Below are 20,712 nucleotides of genomic sequence, written 5' to 3'. Positions count from 1 at the left end.
AATTCTGTTCCTATATTTTTAGGAAGGATAAGGTCTTGTCTTCTCTTAAAAGTTGGTTTCTTTTAAAGCAAGGTTGGAAGTTTCAGCTTTGAACCAGGTTTGGAGTCTTTCGACCTGTGGCTTGAAACCAAAATATTCCGGCTGCAAGTTTTGACAGATGGTTCATAGCCAAATTAGGTCCTGAAACTTCTGGGAAACCCTATTTTAGGTCATCTAAACATAGTGAAACCCTTAGATTGTAAAAAACAGAAACACACACACCCAAAATGGTAGTTTGGCTTCGGACCAAAACCCGAAAATCTGCTGAAACTAAGAATTTTTTATACAAGGGTTTGAAACGATACCAAAACCCAAAACTGTGCTGAAATTTTGCCAAAACTGTGAAGTTTCGACTGAAATTTTGCGCAACCCATGTATTGCACCTGTTTAGTTTCAACCTTTGTCCAAACCAAAATATTTCACAAAATTTCGGGTATTTCAACCAAAATTTTGAACATTTTTTTTAAGAGATTTAGACTAAGATATCTCATGTAGCGGGGTTTCAGACAATTGGTTTACATGTAAATGTGATTCATAATCTGATTAGGTTGCTCCCTTTAATGGTTTAATGAGAAAACTCTCATGATCATCGTGATTAATCAGATTACTCTTACGCTAGCTCTAGCTCCTTCCCTAGTCCTGTTATTAATTATTATGCAATCAAAGATAAGTCCAGCACCTCAATATTTCTTTCATTGGATCAATTCTGGTTTTTATTAGGCCTTTCAGTTATTTGGTTGTAGGATAAAACACATGTGACACCAAAGAAATTTAATGATGTCCCTACCAAATGACCAACTAGATGCAAGCTAAGGGAGGTGTGTGCAATGTAAATCGAAGAAAAGTATCAGAAGGAAGATGGCATAGTTAAGAAGGTGAATTACATTTTATTGAATGTCCAAAGCACATTCAGGACACAACTATTGTCTCCAGCTATAATGTCATTGAGAGAAATATCCTAGAGAGCATATAATCAAGCAGGATAGGAGTGGTATCATTAAGCAAATGAAGAACAATTAACATGTGGAGTAAACTAGGGTAGGCATTTGAACAACTCTAAAATATATTAGAGCTTATTCCAAAGGTATCTGATGGTGACAAGAACATTTGAGTTTTGCAAACCCACTGCAATAGATAAGGCCTCAGCTGCTCTCTCTACTTCTGCAAATTCTTCCTCTGCATGAATCCTTTTCACACGTCCTTTCCATGACGACTCCATATCCTCAAAAAAGTCACCAGGTATGATGACAGAGGAATTTATTTTTCGGTCATTTTCGCCATCCAGAGAGATCATATCGCCAATTTTATTTGAAACGAATTCACACTCATTTACCTACAAAATGGAGGATAAGATCTTAAGTACTAAGATTATTTGATTTCACAAAAACATATTGATCCTAGTAAACCACCTTAGCATTCAAGGTTTTAGCAACATTGTGGCATTGAAAGACATTATCAACCAAATGTAAAACACAAAATCCTATATGTGAAGTCCCAAAAAGAAAGTTAAGAAACCAAAGAAATATTGTTTAAAAAGTTCCAACGCCGAGAGAAGCTGCGCTCAAATCCATGTGCTATAACAAATTAATACCATAGATAAGCTACTGAACGTCATCAAGATGATCTGGGAAGGCAAATCCAAGCTACATGAAAGCAATACCATGGAAAAGTAGCAGATGAGTGACAAAATTTGAATTACTAAGGAACCTAAGCTGCTGAAGCAGATGAAGAGATTAATGAAGTAGAAGCTAATTTGCAGATGAGGAAACAAAGGTATTTCAGTGCCACACCTCCCCCCACCCACCCACCCACCCAACCAACCCCCCCCCCCCCCAAAAAAAAGAGTAAATTTCACGAACACCCCCTGTAAGTATTCAATATGTCACGGACACCCTAAACTTTGAAAAAATATTAAAGACTACCCTTATTTTATGATTATATTTCAACTTAGTCTACTCCGTTAGGTCTGTGCAGTTAAGTTCCTGTTAATTCTTTGTTAATGGCGAAATTACCCTTACCATAGGGTGAACTTCCCATAATACCCTTAAGGGTAAAACCCCAAAGACCAACCATTCTCTTCATCGTCTTCCATGGTCTAAAGGCGGAAGAAGCAAGAACAGGGAAGGGGCTCTGCAAGGCACCATTCTTGCTTCGATTTCACGGAAAGGTGTGTCTAAGAGAAGGAGACGTAGAGAGAAGCGATTTCATTTTTCAGACCATTCGAAGCTCGGTTTCTAGGGTTCTGTTCATTTTCCAGCCACTTCGGATGGTTTTGATCTGAGTTTTGTAACCGAGGATCTCGATATTCAATTTACTCTGGTGGATTTTCGATCTCTGAAGGTAGGAAGAAGGATTCTCAGAGTTGCGAGAATTCTACTTATATTTTCGCAGTCTAAAAAATTTCAAGTTGATTTGTTTTTATCTTCGGAGCTTTTCCACAATTTTTGTTTGATCCTGTCTGGATCTTCTTTTTCTGGTTCTTCCTTGAACTTTAAAAAGTGCTGCTCAAATAGAGCGCATACAAATTTTCTACAAATCTATGCATATTCCAATAATTCTATTTGTTGCATTTCCACCCGAAGCTTTTTGGTTGAAAGTCCCTTTTCTGAAGATGATTTCCAATTTTTTTATTGTAACTTGTAATAGATAAATTCAGATTCTACTATTCAGCTCCCCTGTATATTTCCAATCACAATGTTTCTCTCCCTCTCTCTATCTCACCTTCTATTTCTTCTTGTTGCTGTTTTACTAGATAAAATCTAAACCGAGAACTCTAGCTTCAATGGTATGTATTGTTAATCTATAAAGTTCCTGTGCTTTTTTCGCTACAAAAGAATCTTTAAGTTGTGTATAATTGCATTCGTTCTTTGGATAAATAATCGTTCCATCATTTTAGCTTTTTGATGTTTATGCCATCAACCTTGATGTACAATGAGGTAGCTCGGTACAAGAAATAAGAATAACTTTTAGGATCCTTAATTTGATTTTAGAAAAAAACGAAAGAAAGAATGAACATTTCTGGGTTTATTTCCTGAAAAGAAGACGGTAGTATTCGGTAGAATAGGGAAGATGATGGAATTAGGGTTTTTTATTTAAATAACTAAGGGGGTAAAATGGACATTTCAATTCTGGGTGGTAACCCCGCTTAACGTCAGGGGGAAGGTTGATATTTTGACCAAGTATGGTATGTCCGTGACATATTGAATACTTACAGGGAGTGTCTATGAAATTTACCCAAAAAAGAAAGAAAGAAAAAAAGAAAATGCAGCTACAGTTCTATAGATACAGAACAAATTGCAGCAGTCTTCCAGGGAAAAGCCATGGCATATATAGACATTATTTAACTACATACCAGGTTTTCAAGTTCAATTTTTAATCCAGTTGCTACCCAAGTAGGATCCAACAAACTTTGTAGGATATCATAGAGCTCAAGATTTCTGTTCATCTGCAAGATTTCATCAACTACACACTTGATTCTGAAGAATTCTATGTGGTTGGCCTCTCTTGACTCAATTAGTTTCACAAGCTGCAACATAAGAAGGAAGTCTTTAATTAGTGACATTTCAAACATAAATAAATAAAAAGGAAAAAAAAAAAACAAAATAATATAGAAAACAGAATTGCATAATATTTTTGGAGTTAGATAATTATATTCAAACTAAAAAATTAGGACAACTTAGTTAACCTATAAAGATTGTGACTCAAAGTTTAAAGTCTAGTTGTGCCTGTTTTGTCATCCCTTAACATATCAAAAACCCTAAGGTAACATTTAAAACTATAATGCATGCTACTTCATCAAAAGATTCACATCTTTCACTGTTGTTTGTTGCAAAGATGAACTCCAAAAGGAAGCCAGTTTAAGGACTGTCTACAATACAATAGTTCCATAGAAGGATTCATTCAGATTAAAGATACTTCTCTTTCTTTGGTAAGGAAGTATTTAATTTAGGCAAACGATCTGTTAGCGGTGCTATATCATGTTTTCTCATCATATAGCAGACTTGGATGGGTTTAAGTTGGTCCATCAGTCCATGAGAATGAGATAGAGGACCCCACAGGGCCACACCCATCCCACTAGAAAATTTTCAGCCTAAAACACGCACCGGAAGTGGTCAAAGGGAATCTAATGGGATTTTTATTAGGGAAATTGCCCAGATCCACAAGATAAGTAAATTATTTACAAGACAAGTTGGTTTAAAATTTGTTTACATCCACTAGTTTTGATTTTAAAAATATTTACTTAATCCCTAAAGTTAGTTATTGCTCGTGAGGTCAAATAAGAAAACAAAATTGAATTTCCTAAAATACCCCATCTCTATTCACACCTTTTTAGCCTCATATTTGACTATGCAAATCTTGCTCTTTCCCACTTCTATTCACATGCCTAAAATCTCTCTTCTATTTTTTTTTTCTTTTTTATGAAATCAAATGAATAGTGCTCTATGCAGTAAGCTCTCGCTTCATTATGTAGTTTACACTTTAACAGCGGAATCTGATGATAAAAAAAATCGATGCTTAAGGAATTCTCCATTGCTGGAATCTGATGTTAAAAGAACCAACGAATTACACGATAGAACCGGAAAGATATGATTATTAGGTTCTAATTGGTTCAACCACCCTGAGTATAACATAAATTAACAGTTAAGTTTTCTCTTCACTGCATATTACTAGCACAGGTCCATGCAAAATGTAATTGTATATCTGTTATTGCTGATCTCAACATACTATTATATACAAAAGGTAGGAAGCCCTACTCGGCTATCCAAAACAGAAGGTCACAAATGAGTTTAAGACATACATGGAGTGTAGAGTTAGGATAACAATTGAAACCATAAGTGGAGTAGTGATAACTATAGAAGTTGTGTGATAACAGTACGAGCCGAACCGAGCCGAGCCAAGCCGAGCCGAGCCATCGTATTCGAGTTCCCATCTTTATGGGACTCTTCATACACTAATACATATACTATTAAGCATAGTACTATATCTCGCGACATATCAGTATCTCGGGCCTACCGAGATATCCGAAATATCCGAAATTTGGTGAAATTTCGCCGAAATATTGCATTTTTTCTGCAATATTTCGGGAGTCTATCTCGGTGGGTATTTGGCCATATCTAGGCCTAATACTTCATGGACACCCTTATTTAAGGTAAATAAACACATTTAAACCTTCATATTGCAAAAAAAAATGAACTCAAAGTGGTGTTTTGGGTTTGCACCTTTGATTGACTGTATACGGTCGGACCCTGTTGTATAAAATAGTTAAATACATATTGTTTAAGTACTAAAAGACATAATAAGAAATTTAAACAAAGTAATGAAACAAAAATAAAGTCAAATGTAGCCTTTAGTTTAAACTCATAAAGTCATAAGTGCATAACTCATAACTCATAAACTTCATAATAGTCAATAGTTCCATACTCAATACACAAAGTATTTCTACGAAATTTACCGAAAGATACCGAAATTTACCGAAATATACTGCTCAATACACAGTATTTCTACAAAATATACCAAAATTTCGCCGAAATTTGAACCTTTTTTCATTTCGGAAGCCCATCTCGTCTCAGTAGTGTTGAAATTACCAAAATTTCAGCGATATATCGCGAAATTTTGTACCATGCTATTAAGTATAGCATCTGGACTTCAAATAGTTGGCGATGGTGTTGCCATTGAACCAAGGATTTTTTTCATCAAGAACATCAAACGATCAATAGAAGAGAGAAAACCCAACAAAATAGAAGATTTTCATAAAATAAAACAAAATAAAAGAGAAATTTTAGGGATGTGAATAGAAGTGGGGAAGAGCAGAACTTGCACCGAGTCAGGTATGTGGCTGAGGTGGAAAAGAGAGGATAAGGTGTGAATAGAGGTAGGGGTATTTTAGGAAGTTCAATTTTGTTTTCTTCTTTGACCTCACGAGCAATAACTAACTTTGGGGATTAAGTAAATCTTTTCAAAATCAAAACTAGTTGATGTAAAACAAATTTTAAACCTGTTAGAGAGGGAGAATATCCCTCTCAGGATTAGCGTCAAGAAGAAGTGGGGAAGAGCAGAACTTGCACCGAGTCAGGTATGTGGCTGAGGTGGAAAAGAGAGGATAAGGTGTGAATAGAGGTAGGGGTATTTTAGGAAGTTCAATTTTGTTTTCTTCTTTGACCTCACAAGCAATAACTAACTAGTTGATGTAAAACAAATTTTAAACCTGTTAGAGAGGGAGAATATCCCTCTTGGGATTAGCGTCAGGATTCGGGCACTAATACCCAGCGGATCTCCCCTCTTTCCTTTTCTTTTGTTTTTCTTTTCCCACTCTGCCCCTGTAACCTATTGTCTATATAATGTTATCTCTGCAGTCTTCTCCCATTAACGAGAGTGCTGCAATTCTCTGCTCTCTCAATCTGTCTTCTCCGTCTCTTCTCTTTATTTACATGGTATCAGAGTTATCCGGCTGATACATTCACACTTCACTTTCTTTCGGTCTTCCATTATTTCTACAACCACCACAAGGAGGACAGGCTGTGATACATGGTTGAAGGGGCTCTCAGTTTTTCTTCTACTGCAGGGGGTGTTCTCACCCCATTCTTGATATCGTGGGATTAGTGGTGATGGCTTGAAGACATCGAGAGACTACTCTAACAGGTTCAATGTCTCTTTATTTATTTTTTGGGCATATTTATTGAAAGATTGGATTGACATCCATGGTCGATAGTGCTGGTTTGTTGAAAAATTAATGAGGATATCGATTTGCAAATCGATTTTTTTGAATTTTTGCTTGGGGATTGGAACTCGGTAATGCTGGAGTTCTATTTCAGATCGATTTTTATTGATAGTTCTGTATCAGATTGATATCAATCGATTCTTTGTGAGGCTGTTTGATTTGCTGTTGGGGCTATTTGTTTCCTCTTTTGCTGTTTTGATAAAGTATTCGATTCTTTGGAAGCTTGCTGCTGTTGGGGGTATTTGTTTCCTTATTACTGGTTTGTCGAAGCCTTTTTTTTTTAAGCTTGCTGCTGTGTACTTGCTTCTATTTTCTGGTTTCTGTTTGGTTGGGTTTGATAGGTGAAAAACACAGAGATGCTAACTTGGTGATAGAGGTTGTATCCTCCTCATCAACTTTTCTTACATCTAAGAAATTGGAAGGGAGTCAGAATTTTCAGCAATAGCAGAAAATAGTGTCATTGGTTCTCACCGGACGTGGTGACAAAAACCATTTGACAGGGGAGAAACCTGAAGGTACAGATGCGTCTACATGGGAGATTGTTGATGCCCGTATTTTAGAACAGATCACACATATCAACACTGTCAAAGAGCCGTGGGACTATTTGGCAGTTCTCTACTGTGGACATGACAATCTTTCGTGGATTTATGAACTATCCCAAGAATTCAATCGTGTTGATAGGAATGTCGTCCACTTACACAACATTTTTCTGATTTTAAACGCATGTATGAAGAATTGAATGCACTGCTGCCCATTACATCTGATGTGACAGGGAGCAGTTGGCAGTCATGAGCTTTTTGGGTAGTTTGGGACCAGCTTTTGGTTCTATTCGATCCCAGATCCTTGGTGGTGATAAGGTCCCCTCTCTTGCAGAAATTTTTTCTCGAGTTCTTCGTGTATCCCATGATACTATACGTGATTCTCCTTCTGGTGATAGTACTGCACTTGTGAGTAGTGGCCGTGGTGGAGGCTGTGGTACTAGTAATACTGGTAAAAATCAAGCTTCTGGTGTTCCTCTGGCTTTTGGTACCCAACGCTTAACTGAGAAGTCTGATAGAACTGGTCCTGTAAGGACTTGCCACCATTGTTGCAAACCTCGTCATATTCAGAAACTCTGTTGGAATTTACATGGCAAACCCTCTCAGCCTAAGGTGGCCAACACGATCAATGTTGAACCAGCAACCCCCTTCTTGCCTATGGAGGAGTGTCGTGTGACTTTGAATATGACATAGGAGGAGTATGCTCGACACAACCAAGCAAAGGCATCTCAGAAGTCTCCTTCCACTGCTACTTTTGTCCAGACAGGTAATGCCATTGCGTGCCAGCCGTGCCTAACCAAATCTAGGCCCTGGATTATTGATTCAGGGGCTTCCGAACATATGTCTGGGATTTCAGGTATCTTTTCCTCCTTACAAACCTCTTCTTCCAGTGTTACCCTGGCTGACGGTTCCTTTTCCACAGCCAAAGGTACTGGCCAACTGTTCAGCCCACATCCAGCCTATCCTTGTCTTCAGTCTTATATTCACCTAAATTCCCATTTATCTTTTGTCTGTTAGCCAAATCACTCAGACCTATAATTGTTCTATAACCTTTTTCTCTAATGGTTGTGTTTTTCAGGATCTGCAGACGAAGAAGACGATTGGTAGAGGCAGAGTATCGGGGGGCTATATCTTCTTGAGGACACACCTTCTGTTGTCTGTTCAAGTACAACATCCCCTCATCAGATACACTGTCGGCTAGGACATCCTTCATTATAGAGTTTGCAAAAACTTTATCCTAGTTCTCGTTCTCTTTCAATTTTAGATTATGAATCATGTCAGTTTGGGAAGCTCCATCGTGTGAGTTACTCCCCACGACTCAATAAACGGGCCTCACATTCTTTTTCTTTAGTTCATTCTGATGTGTGGGGTCCTTATCCAGTAACGTCCAAATTGGGGTTTAAGAATGTTGTTACTTTTGTTGATGACTACTCTCTTGTTACTCGGTTACATTTAATGAAATGTCGGTCTGAATTATTTTCAATATTTTCTACATATGTTGCTGAAATTAAAACTCAATTTGGTTGTTACATAAAAGTGTTACATAGCGACAATGTACGGGAATATTTTTTTGCCCCATTTACTACTTTTATGACCACCCATGATATTATTCATCAATCTTCTTGTCCTAACACACCTCAACAGAATGGTGTGGCGGAACGAAAGAACCATCACTTGGTGGAAGTTACTTGCTCCCTTCTCTTTGAAATGAAGGTGGCCAAAACTTTTTGGGCGGATGCGATTTTGACTGCATGCTACCTCATCAATCACATGCCCTCTTCTCTGTTAAGTGGTAGCATTCCTCATACCTTACTTTTTCCTTCTGATCCCTTGTTTCATTTACCACCCCGTGTATTTGGGTATGTCCGTTTTATTCGGGACCATACCCCTGGGTTATCCAAACTTTACCCTAAAGCTATTAAATGTATTTTTGTTGGATATTCCTAGGTTCAAAAGGGGTATCGGTGTTATTCTCCTACTCTTCGTAAGTATTTTATAATTGCTAATGTTTCTTTCTTTGAGTGATGTGGGTGAGTCCGTTATTGAATCTGGTTTGGATGAGGGTATTCCTATCTATATTGTTCAGTCTCCTGTGCATACCCCTCCTGTTGTTCGCAATGTTTACAGCCGCCGTCCGCGAGAAGAAGTTGTTGCCCCTATTGATCCTCCACTTGCTGCCACGTCTTTGCCATCAGCAGATCCTCCGCCTGTTACCCTTATTCCTCCACCTTCTGATTTGGACCTTCCCATTGTCGTTTGCAAAGGTACATGTCAACGCATGTTTCTTATTCTGGTTTATCCACCACTTTTCAAGCATGTCTTTCTACTCTTGCATCTCACCCCATTCCTAAGACCATTGCAAAGGCATTATCTAGTTCTGGCTGGAGGACAGCTATGGATGACGAATTGCTAGCATTGGAACATAACCAGACTTGGGACCTTGTTCCATTGCCACCTAGGAAAATTGTTATAAGCTGTTGTTGGGTATATGTTGTCAAGGTTCATGCAGATGGCTCTCTAGCTCGCCTCAAAGCACATTTGGTGGCCAAAGGCTATGCACAACTGTATGGAGTGGATTATTCGAATACTTTTTCTCTGGTTGCTAAACAATCATTTGTTCGGGTTTTGATCACCCTTACAGCCTCTCATTGGTGGCCACTGCATCAACTGAATGTCAAGAATGCATTCCTCCACAGTGATCTGCAGGAGGAGGTGTATATGGAGCAACCTCTTGGGTTTGTTGCTCAGGGGTAGTCTGGTTTGGTTTCTAAGCAGAAGAAGTCCTTGTATGGATTGAAACAGTCTCCCAGGGCCTGGTTTGGCCGCTTTACAGAGGTGGTTCTTCAGTTTGGTTTATCACGCTGTAATGTCCTTGATGATCCAGAGAAGTATAAAAAATTGGTTGGGAAGCTGTACTATTTGACTTTCACTCGGCCCGACATTGCTCTTCCGGGGAGTGTTGTAAGTAAATTCTTGTCGTCTCCTCGGACTCCTCATTGGGATGCTGTTATTTGGATTCTAAGATATCTCAAGAAGGCTCCAAGACGTGGGTTAGAGTACGATGATCATAGACATGGACGAGTTGAAGGTTTTTCAAATGCAAATTGGGCTGGGTCACCTATTGATAGAAGGTAAACTACGGGCTACTGTATATTTGTGGGAGGTAACCTTGTCTCATGGAAGAGTAAGAAACAAAGTGTCGTGGCTAGATCCAGTTCAGAGTCAGAGTATTGAGCCATGGCACATGTTACTTCTGAACTGGTTTGGTTGAAGATGTTATTGATTGAGCTTGGGTTTGAGGATCCTTCACCGATGCAGCTGTAACCAGGCAGCAATACATATTGTCTCAAATCCAGTATTCCATGAAACGACCAAACACATTAAGGTGGAGTGTCACTTTGTTCAAGAAAAACTTCAGCAGGGAGTAATCTCTAAAAAGTATGTCAAGACGGGAGAACAACTTGCAAATATTTTTACGAAATCACTAGGAAGTGGGAGGGTTTACTATATTTGTAACAAGTTGGGCATGATTGATATATATGTTCCAGCTTAAGGGGGAGTGTTAGAGAGGGAGAATATCCCTCTCGGGCATAGTACTAAAACTCGCGAAATTTCGGTCGAGATATCGAATATTTTGAATATCTCGACCTGTCCGAAACGAAACGCAAGTCCGATATGAAAAAATGCAATATTTTGAATATTTCGAAAATTTCGATGAAATTTCGGTTATCTCGTTTCGGAAATCTCGGTAATTTTGGTCATCACGTCTCGAAATTTTCGGAAATCTCGGTCATTTTTGGAATTTTACACCCGCAGAAAAATACCATATTTCGACCGAAATTTCGGTCAGACCGAAACACCAAAACGAAACGAGATTTAGTACCATGCTCTTGGGATTAGCGTCAGGATTTTGGCACCAATACCGAGAGGATCTCCCCTCCTTCCTTTTCTTTTGTTTCTCTTTTCCCATCCTGCCCCTGTAACCTATTGTCTATATAATGTTATCTTTGCAGCCTTCTCTTATTAACGAGAGTGTTGCAATCCTCTGCTCTCTCAATCTCTCTTCTCCTCCTTTCTTCTCCATCTCTTCTCTTTATTTACGAAACCTACTTATCTTGTAAATAATTTTTTAACCTCGTAGATCTAGGCAATTTCCCTTTTATTAACTGTTGGTAACTATGAAGTCACCTTTGAGGCATTTTACCTTCCTGCTTTGCGCCAGAAACCGACCAGTGAGATGGGTGGCAGATCCTCTATCACATGGACCAATCCATTTTTACTGATGTGGTTTTGCTGATGTGGCAGGTCATGATGAACTTAGTGAAGTGGTCTTTATGAACATCATGACGCACATAAGACTAGAGGGATGTGGGGAAGGAAAGATGCATAAAAGCATCCCATCAGCAGACATTAAAGGTTGAATGACCCAGTCTGGATCCAATACTGTTTGAACCAGATGTGTAGACCAGACAATGGTTTGATCCATTTAACTTGTACATCTCTTCTGTTTTGCTTATTGGAAGCATTTGTGTCATCATCTATCACAAGTAGGATCACCCAAAAAAATATTTTTTTTTAAGGACTAAACTACCAATCCCAATCTAATTGTCTCACTCAAGTTTTGCCAATCCTGGCCTACTTTCAATGGATAGAAACAGGGTAAACAGACCTGTTAGGAACTTGGGTCGCATCCTCAAAAGGTAGCCGTTAAGGAGATGGTGCCCAAGTACCTATTAACCCACCCACATCCCCTTTCATATCCAATGTGGTACTATTCTTTTTGCCTTATGCGTGGACATCCCAACAATCTCCCCCTCCACGCAGATGGCAAACACGTGGAGCCTGAGATCCCGATCTCCCCCTCTACGCAGGAGCTGACATGGAGCCTGAGATCAAACCCCGAGAATCCTTGGCCAAACGGGAATTTCCACGCCCCGACTCTGATAACACTTGTTAGGAACTTGGGTCTCATCCTCAAAAGCTAGCCGTTAGAAGGTGCCCAAGTACCTATTAACCCACCCACATCCCCTTTCATATCCAATGTGGGACTATTCTTTTTGCCTTATGTGTGGATATCCCAACAAGACCTCGTCAGTCTTTTCTTTTGTTAAGAGGTGGGGGGGAGTGGGTGAAAATTTATCAATGGATCGAGCTCTGCCAGTCCCAATTCCCAAATTGAGTTGGTTGAGTTGCTCAGTCCAACCATAATACTTGAAATCGTGGAGAAGGAATCTCACTCTTCACTGCTAGATGCCACTAGCCCACAAGGCTATAACCAATCATAAGTTTGCAATTAAGAAAAATATATTTTAAAAAAAACTGCAAAAAAATAACATTCAGAAAGTAATCTAATAGATACCTACATATATATACATGAAGAGATATTCTATGTCAAATAGATGCAAAAAGTAAGCAGGAAACAACCTTTGCAGCTGAGACACATGTAAACTCAGGGATTGAGCACGTGACATTGCTCATAAGTCTGCATGTTGCTGCAAGAATAAGTATCAGTAAAGTATGTATAAAAAGCATTTCAAACAAATTAGCAAAGGTAAGCTGAATATATTCTGAAAGGAAATAATAAATGAGCAAAACATGCACTTCATATAAGACGAGGGTTAAAATACCATGCAAAAAGTTTTTGAGCATATAATAAACAAAAACAGTATTATTAAAGTCATTATGAATGAGTCAAAATATTTCATACAAACAAAGACTAAACTACCATGATATCTTTTTGAGAGTAAAAGAGATTACAAAGTACATGCAAAGTAAGGTGAGTCCTCCTCCATTGAGTGGAGTATTTATTTGAGTGCAGAAACTCAAAACCAGCATGGTTCACAGCGAGCTCAGTAAAAATCATTTTTTAAATAGCTGGACCCGCAAAAAGATGGCCCCCAAATTTTTTTTTCCAGGATAAATGTTTTAAGTTTCCAATTGCACCCCATAAATGAAAAGTAAACACAGTAATCTATAATAAGGAACTTTCCCACCTTGAATTGTCGATCCAATCACATATGTTGGAGGATTAAGAAGAAGGTCTCTAACATACCTGAGAATTCAAGAATCAATTAGAGGATAATCAGTACTTCATAAACAAAGAAGGGCACATTTGACGTCTTGGTGAAATTCTACATAAGAAGTCAACAATCAATATCCATTTGATGCTTATTTGCCAATGAAACAGCTTACTAGAAGTCAAGAATCAAAACTTATAGTATGAAAAGAAAAGAAAAGAAAATACTACAACAGTAGAGTAGGAGAAAGATTATATAGCAGTAAAACAAGCTGAACAGGATTCATGAAATAAGGGGGAAAACCATGGGATCTGTTTCTTTAGATAGGCAAATTTAAAGAGGAATCTCTAATGGGCGCTCTTGACACTTTTATCTCCCATGTGGCAGCTTCATTGGTCCTCAAATTTTTAGGACTAGTTGTCGACATCACCTTTTATTTAAGTCGTAAAATCCAACCCAAAAACACGATGCAAAAGTGGCACAACAGGTCCATTTTCATCAATATTAGGACAGGTAAGGAAAATATTTAAGAATTGCCACATCAGCTGTCCATTGATTTGACGGACAAAAATGAGGGAGAACAATCCCCTAGATGGTAGGCCAAAAAATTGAGATTGGTGATAAAATTTGACACGTAGAAAATCCAAAGGGGATCCATGCACTGAATGGTTGGATTTGCCATGTCATCCCTTACTATGGCAGGCCCACACTGCCTATTAAGAGATACCTCTCTAGACATGCCAGTCTAGAGCACCTTTTGCCTTATTTTGTAGTAACTTAGAAGTCATCCTGAATGAAAAAAGACGAGAGATTGTATTGTTACAAGATCATCCCATCACAGTTCAAGAAATTGGAATCAGTGACGGAATTGGCTCTCCACCGATTCCGACCCAATGCCAATCCAAATCGGATGGATTGTTCAGGAATTGGTCAATTACTCCAAATCAATCCACTTCATTGGACCCGGCTAGGAATCGGTCTTTTCATTAATAAAAACTTGAATAATCACATCGCCTCTTTGAATAGTTGTCATGGCGTCCAGGCAACCCAAGCTGTGGGAGAGGGCCTAGACATCAAGGCGATACCAACAAGGCGCACTTCCAGTAAAGGGCATCTGGACGCCTAGGCCTTGACAACTATGCCTCCTAATTCCTAAAACCATGCGAGTAAATCCCCTTTTCCCTCCATCTTTTTGCAGATATGCTAGATTTGACGGTTCTTTCTTAGCTAAACTCAAATCTGAGCTTTAAACTTTCAAGTTACCTTATCTCATACAATTAAGGCATTTTTCCCCACTTTCTCTTAGTAGAAATTAAAGGACTCTTTATAATACGTGAGCAATGAACAATCCTGGCTAAATTTGGTGGTCAGTTTCTAGATTTAGTGACCCCATGTTCCCTCCAATTCGCCTCTCCTCCAACTCCTCTCTCATTCACCGTATTGCATTATTCCAAATGTATACACACACAAACTGAGATGCCCTATTGGGGGACACACACACATAAAGAGAGAGATCTTGAATAGCTTCAATTGCCAGACAAATATAGACCATAAATGGTCTACAATCGAGATTAGTAGCTCCATGCCTCCACCGATCCTGCTGATATTGCCATGGAGAAAGACCAAAGCAGGAACGCTCGCCAACTCTCTGAGGTTTATCTTCACAAAATTCAACAAGTCTTCAATAGTCCCTCTCCCTCTTCTTCTCCCTCCTCCCTCCCTCCCACTTCTTCCTCTCCCTATCCCTCTCTGGCTTTCCACCCCCTCCCTCTCTAGAGACACCTCGGTTCTTCTAGAAGGCTCATCATGCATCGCCACATGTTCATCATACACTCAAGCATCGCCATGTGTTCATCATTCACCCATGCATTGGCACCTGTTCTGTTAGACTTTATTTATCTAGTTACTTTATATTGTATTATTTTCCTTTTTTATCCTTTACCTCCCTAGGGAAGTGTATGTGATTTCTTTCTTGTTATCAATGAATTAATATAGGTGTGGTGGAGACAACACTACAACACAACACATTACAACCAAACTCTTCTCCTCTATTTTGTTGTCTCCTTCTCACTTCCTCCTCCATCTTCTTCTCCCTCTCTTACTTGCATTTACTACCTAAAATCCAACTTGGTATTAGAGCTCTCAGGTTTGAGAGTCTTATTTCCCTTCTTGCTCCTTTTTTTTCTTCCTCTCTTTGGAATCCTAGGGCACAAAGGATTCCAAGGAGGAGGCTGCTATGTGAAACACTTGAAGAAGTATGAAGTAAGTTTTGTAATGGAAATTTCAAGTTGATATTTGAGCTCTCTCCTCTCTCTCTCTCGGCAAATGTTTGGGCTTTAGAATGGACCACTAGAATCGCCCGAGTCCTTGCTATGCTCCATGTGTCCTTATTTATTGATTGAAGAAGCAGTTTGAGCATAACCTCTTCTCGTGGGATCTGCCAAGTAAAAAACCAATATTGTTTTTTTTTTCCTCTCTTTTTCTTGCATTTGGAATGCAATGTGTGACTTTCTTGGTTGAGAAATGGCTATGCAATGCCATGTGTGGACTCTTTGAGTTGGTGTGAGTTGTTGCTACCCTTTGGATGGCTTGTCTATGTGAGATTTATTAAAGTTGGTGTTTGTTTTTCTTGGCTGGGATTCTTTATTGTGTTGGATAGCATATTTAGGTTGAGAATGTACTCCCCCCTTGGTTTGGCTACCTTTGTTTATGGTTAAGTGCCTCTTTTTCTACACCATGCCTGATTCGGATGTCTCCAGGAGTGGTTTGACTGATTCACAACCCACTCTGATAGCCCCTCAGTTAGTTTTGAGAATCCACATACACAGATCTCCATTGTGAAGCTTGATAACACCAACTACGTGGATTGGACTCACTCTATGAAGCTTTCCTTAGGAGCAAAGGGAAACTTGGATGTATTACTGGTGCTATTACAGCTCCAAAGCTTGGCGATCCTACCTATCAGAAATGGGAGACCAAAAATTCCAGAGTCATGACTTGTCTGATTTTCTCGATGAAGCCCGAGATTGAAGAAGATTTATACAAAAAGAAACTGCTAAGGACATTTGGGATAGTGTCTCCAAGACCTTTGATAGGGTGGGTGACTCTGCCAAGGTACACCAGCTTGTCCAAAAAATTATTCCAATGTGGCAGGGTGACAGGACCATTTCTGAGTACTATAATACCTTTGTTGGTCTCTGGGAAGAGTATGACCACTATAGGGATCTTCAACTAACCAATCCAAACGATGAAGCGAAGGTGTACCGCACTCTTGAGAAGGAATGTGTCCTCATTTTAATTGTTGGCCTTAATCCTGACCATGAACCAATCCGAATCCAGATCTTAGGCCGGTATCCTCTTCCCTCTCTTGATGAGGTCTGTAGTTATTTACAAAGTGAGGAGACCCAGCGTGTGGCCATGGAACCAGCATCATTCTTGAATGGTCTGCTCTTACTTCTAGTTCTCACAGAGACTTCTGTGGTAGTGGTAGAGGCCCAGGGCCTACCCGTGGGGAAGACAGAGACAAATTCTCATATGATCATTGTGGGAGGTCTGAGCATACTAAAGAGAGGTGTTGGACTCTTCATGGCCGCCCTTATGGTGGTTCTACAGGTATATGTGGTGGTCATAGAGGGGGAGCTAGAGCTTACTCTGTGATAACTAAAGTAGATGCTAGGGAGTATCCACCTAGCACACAGGCTGATTCCATCTTGGCAGATGCAGTGTTTCGCAAGGTAGTGTCACATCTGGGAACTTCACCTTCTAAGCCTATAGTGATAAATTCCTCATCATCCTCAGCTTTGCAAGTCTCCACATCTGCTCCTACTGCAGCCTAGTCTTGGGTCATTGACTCTGGTGCCACTGACTACATAACTGGTACATCTCACTATTATGATTCCTACACCATTTGCTCTGGTAGGGATAAGGTTAGGGTGGTTAATGGCTCCCTTTCCTCCATTTTTTGTAAGGGAAACATTCCTGTTACATCGTCCATTTCTCTTTATTCCATCCTTCACGTCCCTAACCTTGCTGTTAATCTTTTATCGGTGAGTTACTTAACTAAATCCCTAAATTGTTGTCACCTTTTTTCTTTCACACTGTCTTTTTCAGGATTTAGTAACAAAGAGGATTATTGGCAGTGGACATGAGGAGAAAGGCCTCTACCTTTTCTAACCTTTTTTTACCCACAACTCAGTCCTATGTGTGTGGACGTAATGATAGTAGCTCTGTGGATTCTGTTATGTTATGGCATCATCGTCTTGGCCATCCATCTTTTGTTATAATGAGGAAACAATTACCTCATTTATTTTCTTCTTTTGCTTCTTCTCATGTTTTTCAATGTGAACCATGTATGTTTGCCAAACATTGTCGTTCATTTTATCCATATTAGGGTAATAGATCTACAGTCCCTTTTCATATTGTGCATACAGATGTTTGGGGACCCTCCCCTACCACCTCTTTATTTGGCTATCGTTACTTTGTCTCATTTGTTGATGACTATTCTCGCACTACTTGGACTGTTCTGATGAAACATAAAAGTGATGTCTGTGATGCATTTAAGAATTTTTATCAGATGGTTCTTAGTTTGATACTCGAATCAAAACGGTTCGTTCTGATAAAGGGTGGGGGGGAACATGTTTAGTGGCCTCTAAACCTTCTTTGCTGATAAAGGCATTATCCATCAACTAGCATGTGTTGACACACCCCAACAAAATGGGGTCACTGAGAGGAAAAATCGTCATTTATTGGAGGTCACCCGTAGTCTTTTAATTGGCATGCATGTTCCTAAGACCTTCTGGTTTGATGCCCTTCTAACTGCTTCCTTTCTCATAAACCGCATGCCTACCAAACTCCTTAGTTCCAAATCTCCCTTGGAAACCTTGTCTCCACAAGTCTCTGATTTCTCCCTTCCTCCCAAAGTTTTTCAATGTGTTTATTATGTTTATGCAAACAAATACTCTTGAACTAAACTTGACCCCAAGGCTCTCAAATGCCTCTCTCTTGGTTATTCTTCTACTACCAAGGCTGCAAGTGTTATCACCCTTCCTCTCATCGGTGTCTCCTCTCCAAAGATGTCATCTTCCTTGAATCTGTACCATTCTTTGCCCCTCCTCAGAATCCTCTTCAAGGGGAGAATTGTGGGAGTAAAAAGCCTGCTGATAATATTCCCTTTCTCTCTCCTCTACCTATTTCTTCTTTTATGCTTTGGCATTGGGAAACAAAGAAGTGGATGTGGTTGATATTGATGATCAGTCAAGAGGGGATGCTAGCAATGAAAAAGGGTTGCATTTGCTACCCAAAATCCAACTTGTTAATCATGCACTCATCACATATCGCCATGAGTTCATCACTCAATTTAGAAGGAATAAGCTGGACTGGTTGGATCAAATCGGCCAATTTCATGTGGATTCGAAGCGCGTAGAATTGGGATCGGGGACACCCCGATTCTGATTCGAAATTCAATCCTGATTCCTAAAACCATGCATCCCATCCTCCACCTAATAATTAAGAAAGTGCATAAGTAGTGATAACTATTGGCCCATTTTGATATCATGTTGATACCTAAAGATATCTAGGAACATGGTTTGAAATTTCGGTTGAAACTTGAAATGACCAACATTTCATGAAATATCAACAAAGTTCGACACGAAATGCAGGTTGACTCACTAGGTATGCAGAATTTCAACCAAAATTTTGGTTTTACTTGGGCTCAGTATCGGTTTGACCGAAACAATACAAAACAGTGTATAAAAGCACTACTCCGATCGGAATGGGTTGAAATTTCGACCCGTTTCACCTGTTAAAGGGGGAAACTCCAAAAAACCCTAAATTTGGTGTTTTTTACCAAATCACCTACATTTCTTGGTTGAACCAAGTGTTGGGGACTACTACAAGGCATCTACAACAACGATTTGCCACATGTGAGTAAGATTTGTGTAAGATTCAAACTTAGAGGTATGCCCTTTTTTCCCTAAAGGTTCCGAGCCTTCCCAGGACTCTAATACTCTATGTGGTATGACATAGAGTTGGAGGAATGGTTTCATAGGGTGTTTTAACCTTGATTATATACTTGACTACTTGTAATACTTTACTTCTAACACTATTAAAATTGTGTAATATTAAATAGTTTTTTTTCATTCCTAGTGCATATAATAGTTGTTTTCATTGAATTTTGTGTGTTCTAAAACTAAGTTATGTGTAGAGTAGGCTACATTTGAGAGAGTATACAGCAAGGTACGGCATACACTACCAACCTAGGGTACAAAACCAAACTCCCTTTTTAGGTGTGTATTTTTATAATCTACATGTTCCAATATGTTTAGAGATGCTTAATTAGGGGTTTTTTTCCTCAAGTTTCGGGCCAAAATGTGGCCATTTGTGGCTACCAAAATGGCCAAATGAAATCTTGATTCCGAGATATCTCAGTTTCGCAAGAAATCGAGACGAAACCTTAATGTGATACAACTTTGTACCTGGTTTCGACATGTTTCGACCATATTTCGGTAATTTCATAAGTTTCAACCTAAACCACCCACATAACTTCATTTATCCCTATCGAAACTTGACGAAACCGAGGAATTTCAACATGAACCTTGTTGAACCCCCTTATTTATGTCAATATCATTTAAGGAAATGTTTTATATTTGTTATTCGTTTACTTAAGATATTATTTATAAATAAGCAAATACCCTTCATTTGAATCCAATAAAAATAGTTAAAAATCAAATTCCAAAAGGATAAAAAGTCAACCCTCCTAGTTCAAGAACAAAAACTGGATTTTTGACAGTAGGTGAAATTTTCAACTTTCTAATATTGGGATTTTTCTCAAATCTAAAAATTCTATAAATCTTATCATGATAGACCATCACTAAAAACCAAAAAAAGGGCAAAATTTTCATTTGTTTTGATATCTAAAAAATTATTTTCATTCAGAGCTGATTTTAACAACATTTGCAAACACCAAAAAAGGTTTAACCGGAACATAAACATAATTCCTTCAATATAAATCAGATTTAAGCAATCTTGAATTTGTTTGAAAGCTTTGAAAATCAGCACATAATGAAAATAAATTTTTAGATATCAAAACAAATTATAATTTTGCCACTCTTTTGATTTTTAGTGATGGTCTATCATGATAAGATTTTTGGAATTTTAAGAAAGATGAAAATTTCACCTATTGCCGAAGATCCAGTTTTTTGTTCATGAACGGGAGGGAGGGGGGAAGGGGTTGACCTTTTATCCTTTTGGAATTTGATATTCTCACAATTTATATTGGATTCAAATGGGGGTATTTACATAGTTAAGAATAATATCTTAAATAAATGAATTGCCATAAATAAGGGATGACTTTGGTTCGATACCAGTTCCAAGAACAATACTATCAAACTTGGGCCAAAAC

At 38.8% G+C, this 20,712-nt stretch overlaps 1 protein-coding gene across 2 annotated transcripts in view; it reads right to left on the bottom strand.

Moving 5' to 3' along the window:
• Positions 1–20,712, bottom strand: part of LOC122655716 (DNA mismatch repair protein MSH1, mitochondrial) — a 75,024-nt gene that overhangs the window by 33,883 nt on the left and 20,429 nt on the right. For both annotated transcript variants that reach the window (XM_043850007.1, XM_043850008.1), the window contains 4 exons: positions 13,290–13,348; positions 12,721–12,788; positions 3,392–3,565; positions 1,166–1,372 (listed from right to left, as the gene is read on the bottom strand). In XM_043850007.1, coding sequence (XP_043705942.1) covers positions 1,166–1,372; positions 3,392–3,565; positions 12,721–12,788; positions 13,290–13,348 — 508 coding nt within the window. The remainder of the gene's footprint in view (positions 1–1,165; positions 1,373–3,391; positions 3,566–12,720; positions 12,789–13,289; positions 13,349–20,712) is intronic.

Source organism: Telopea speciosissima, chromosome 3, assembly GCF_018873765.1.
Source record: "Telopea speciosissima isolate NSW1024214 ecotype Mountain lineage chromosome 3, Tspe_v1, whole genome shotgun sequence".
Lineage (NCBI taxonomy): Eukaryota > Viridiplantae > Streptophyta > Magnoliopsida > Proteales > Proteaceae > Telopea > Telopea speciosissima.
Note: the sequence above shows the minus strand (reverse complement) of the source record. Positions and strands in the feature narration are given on the sequence as shown.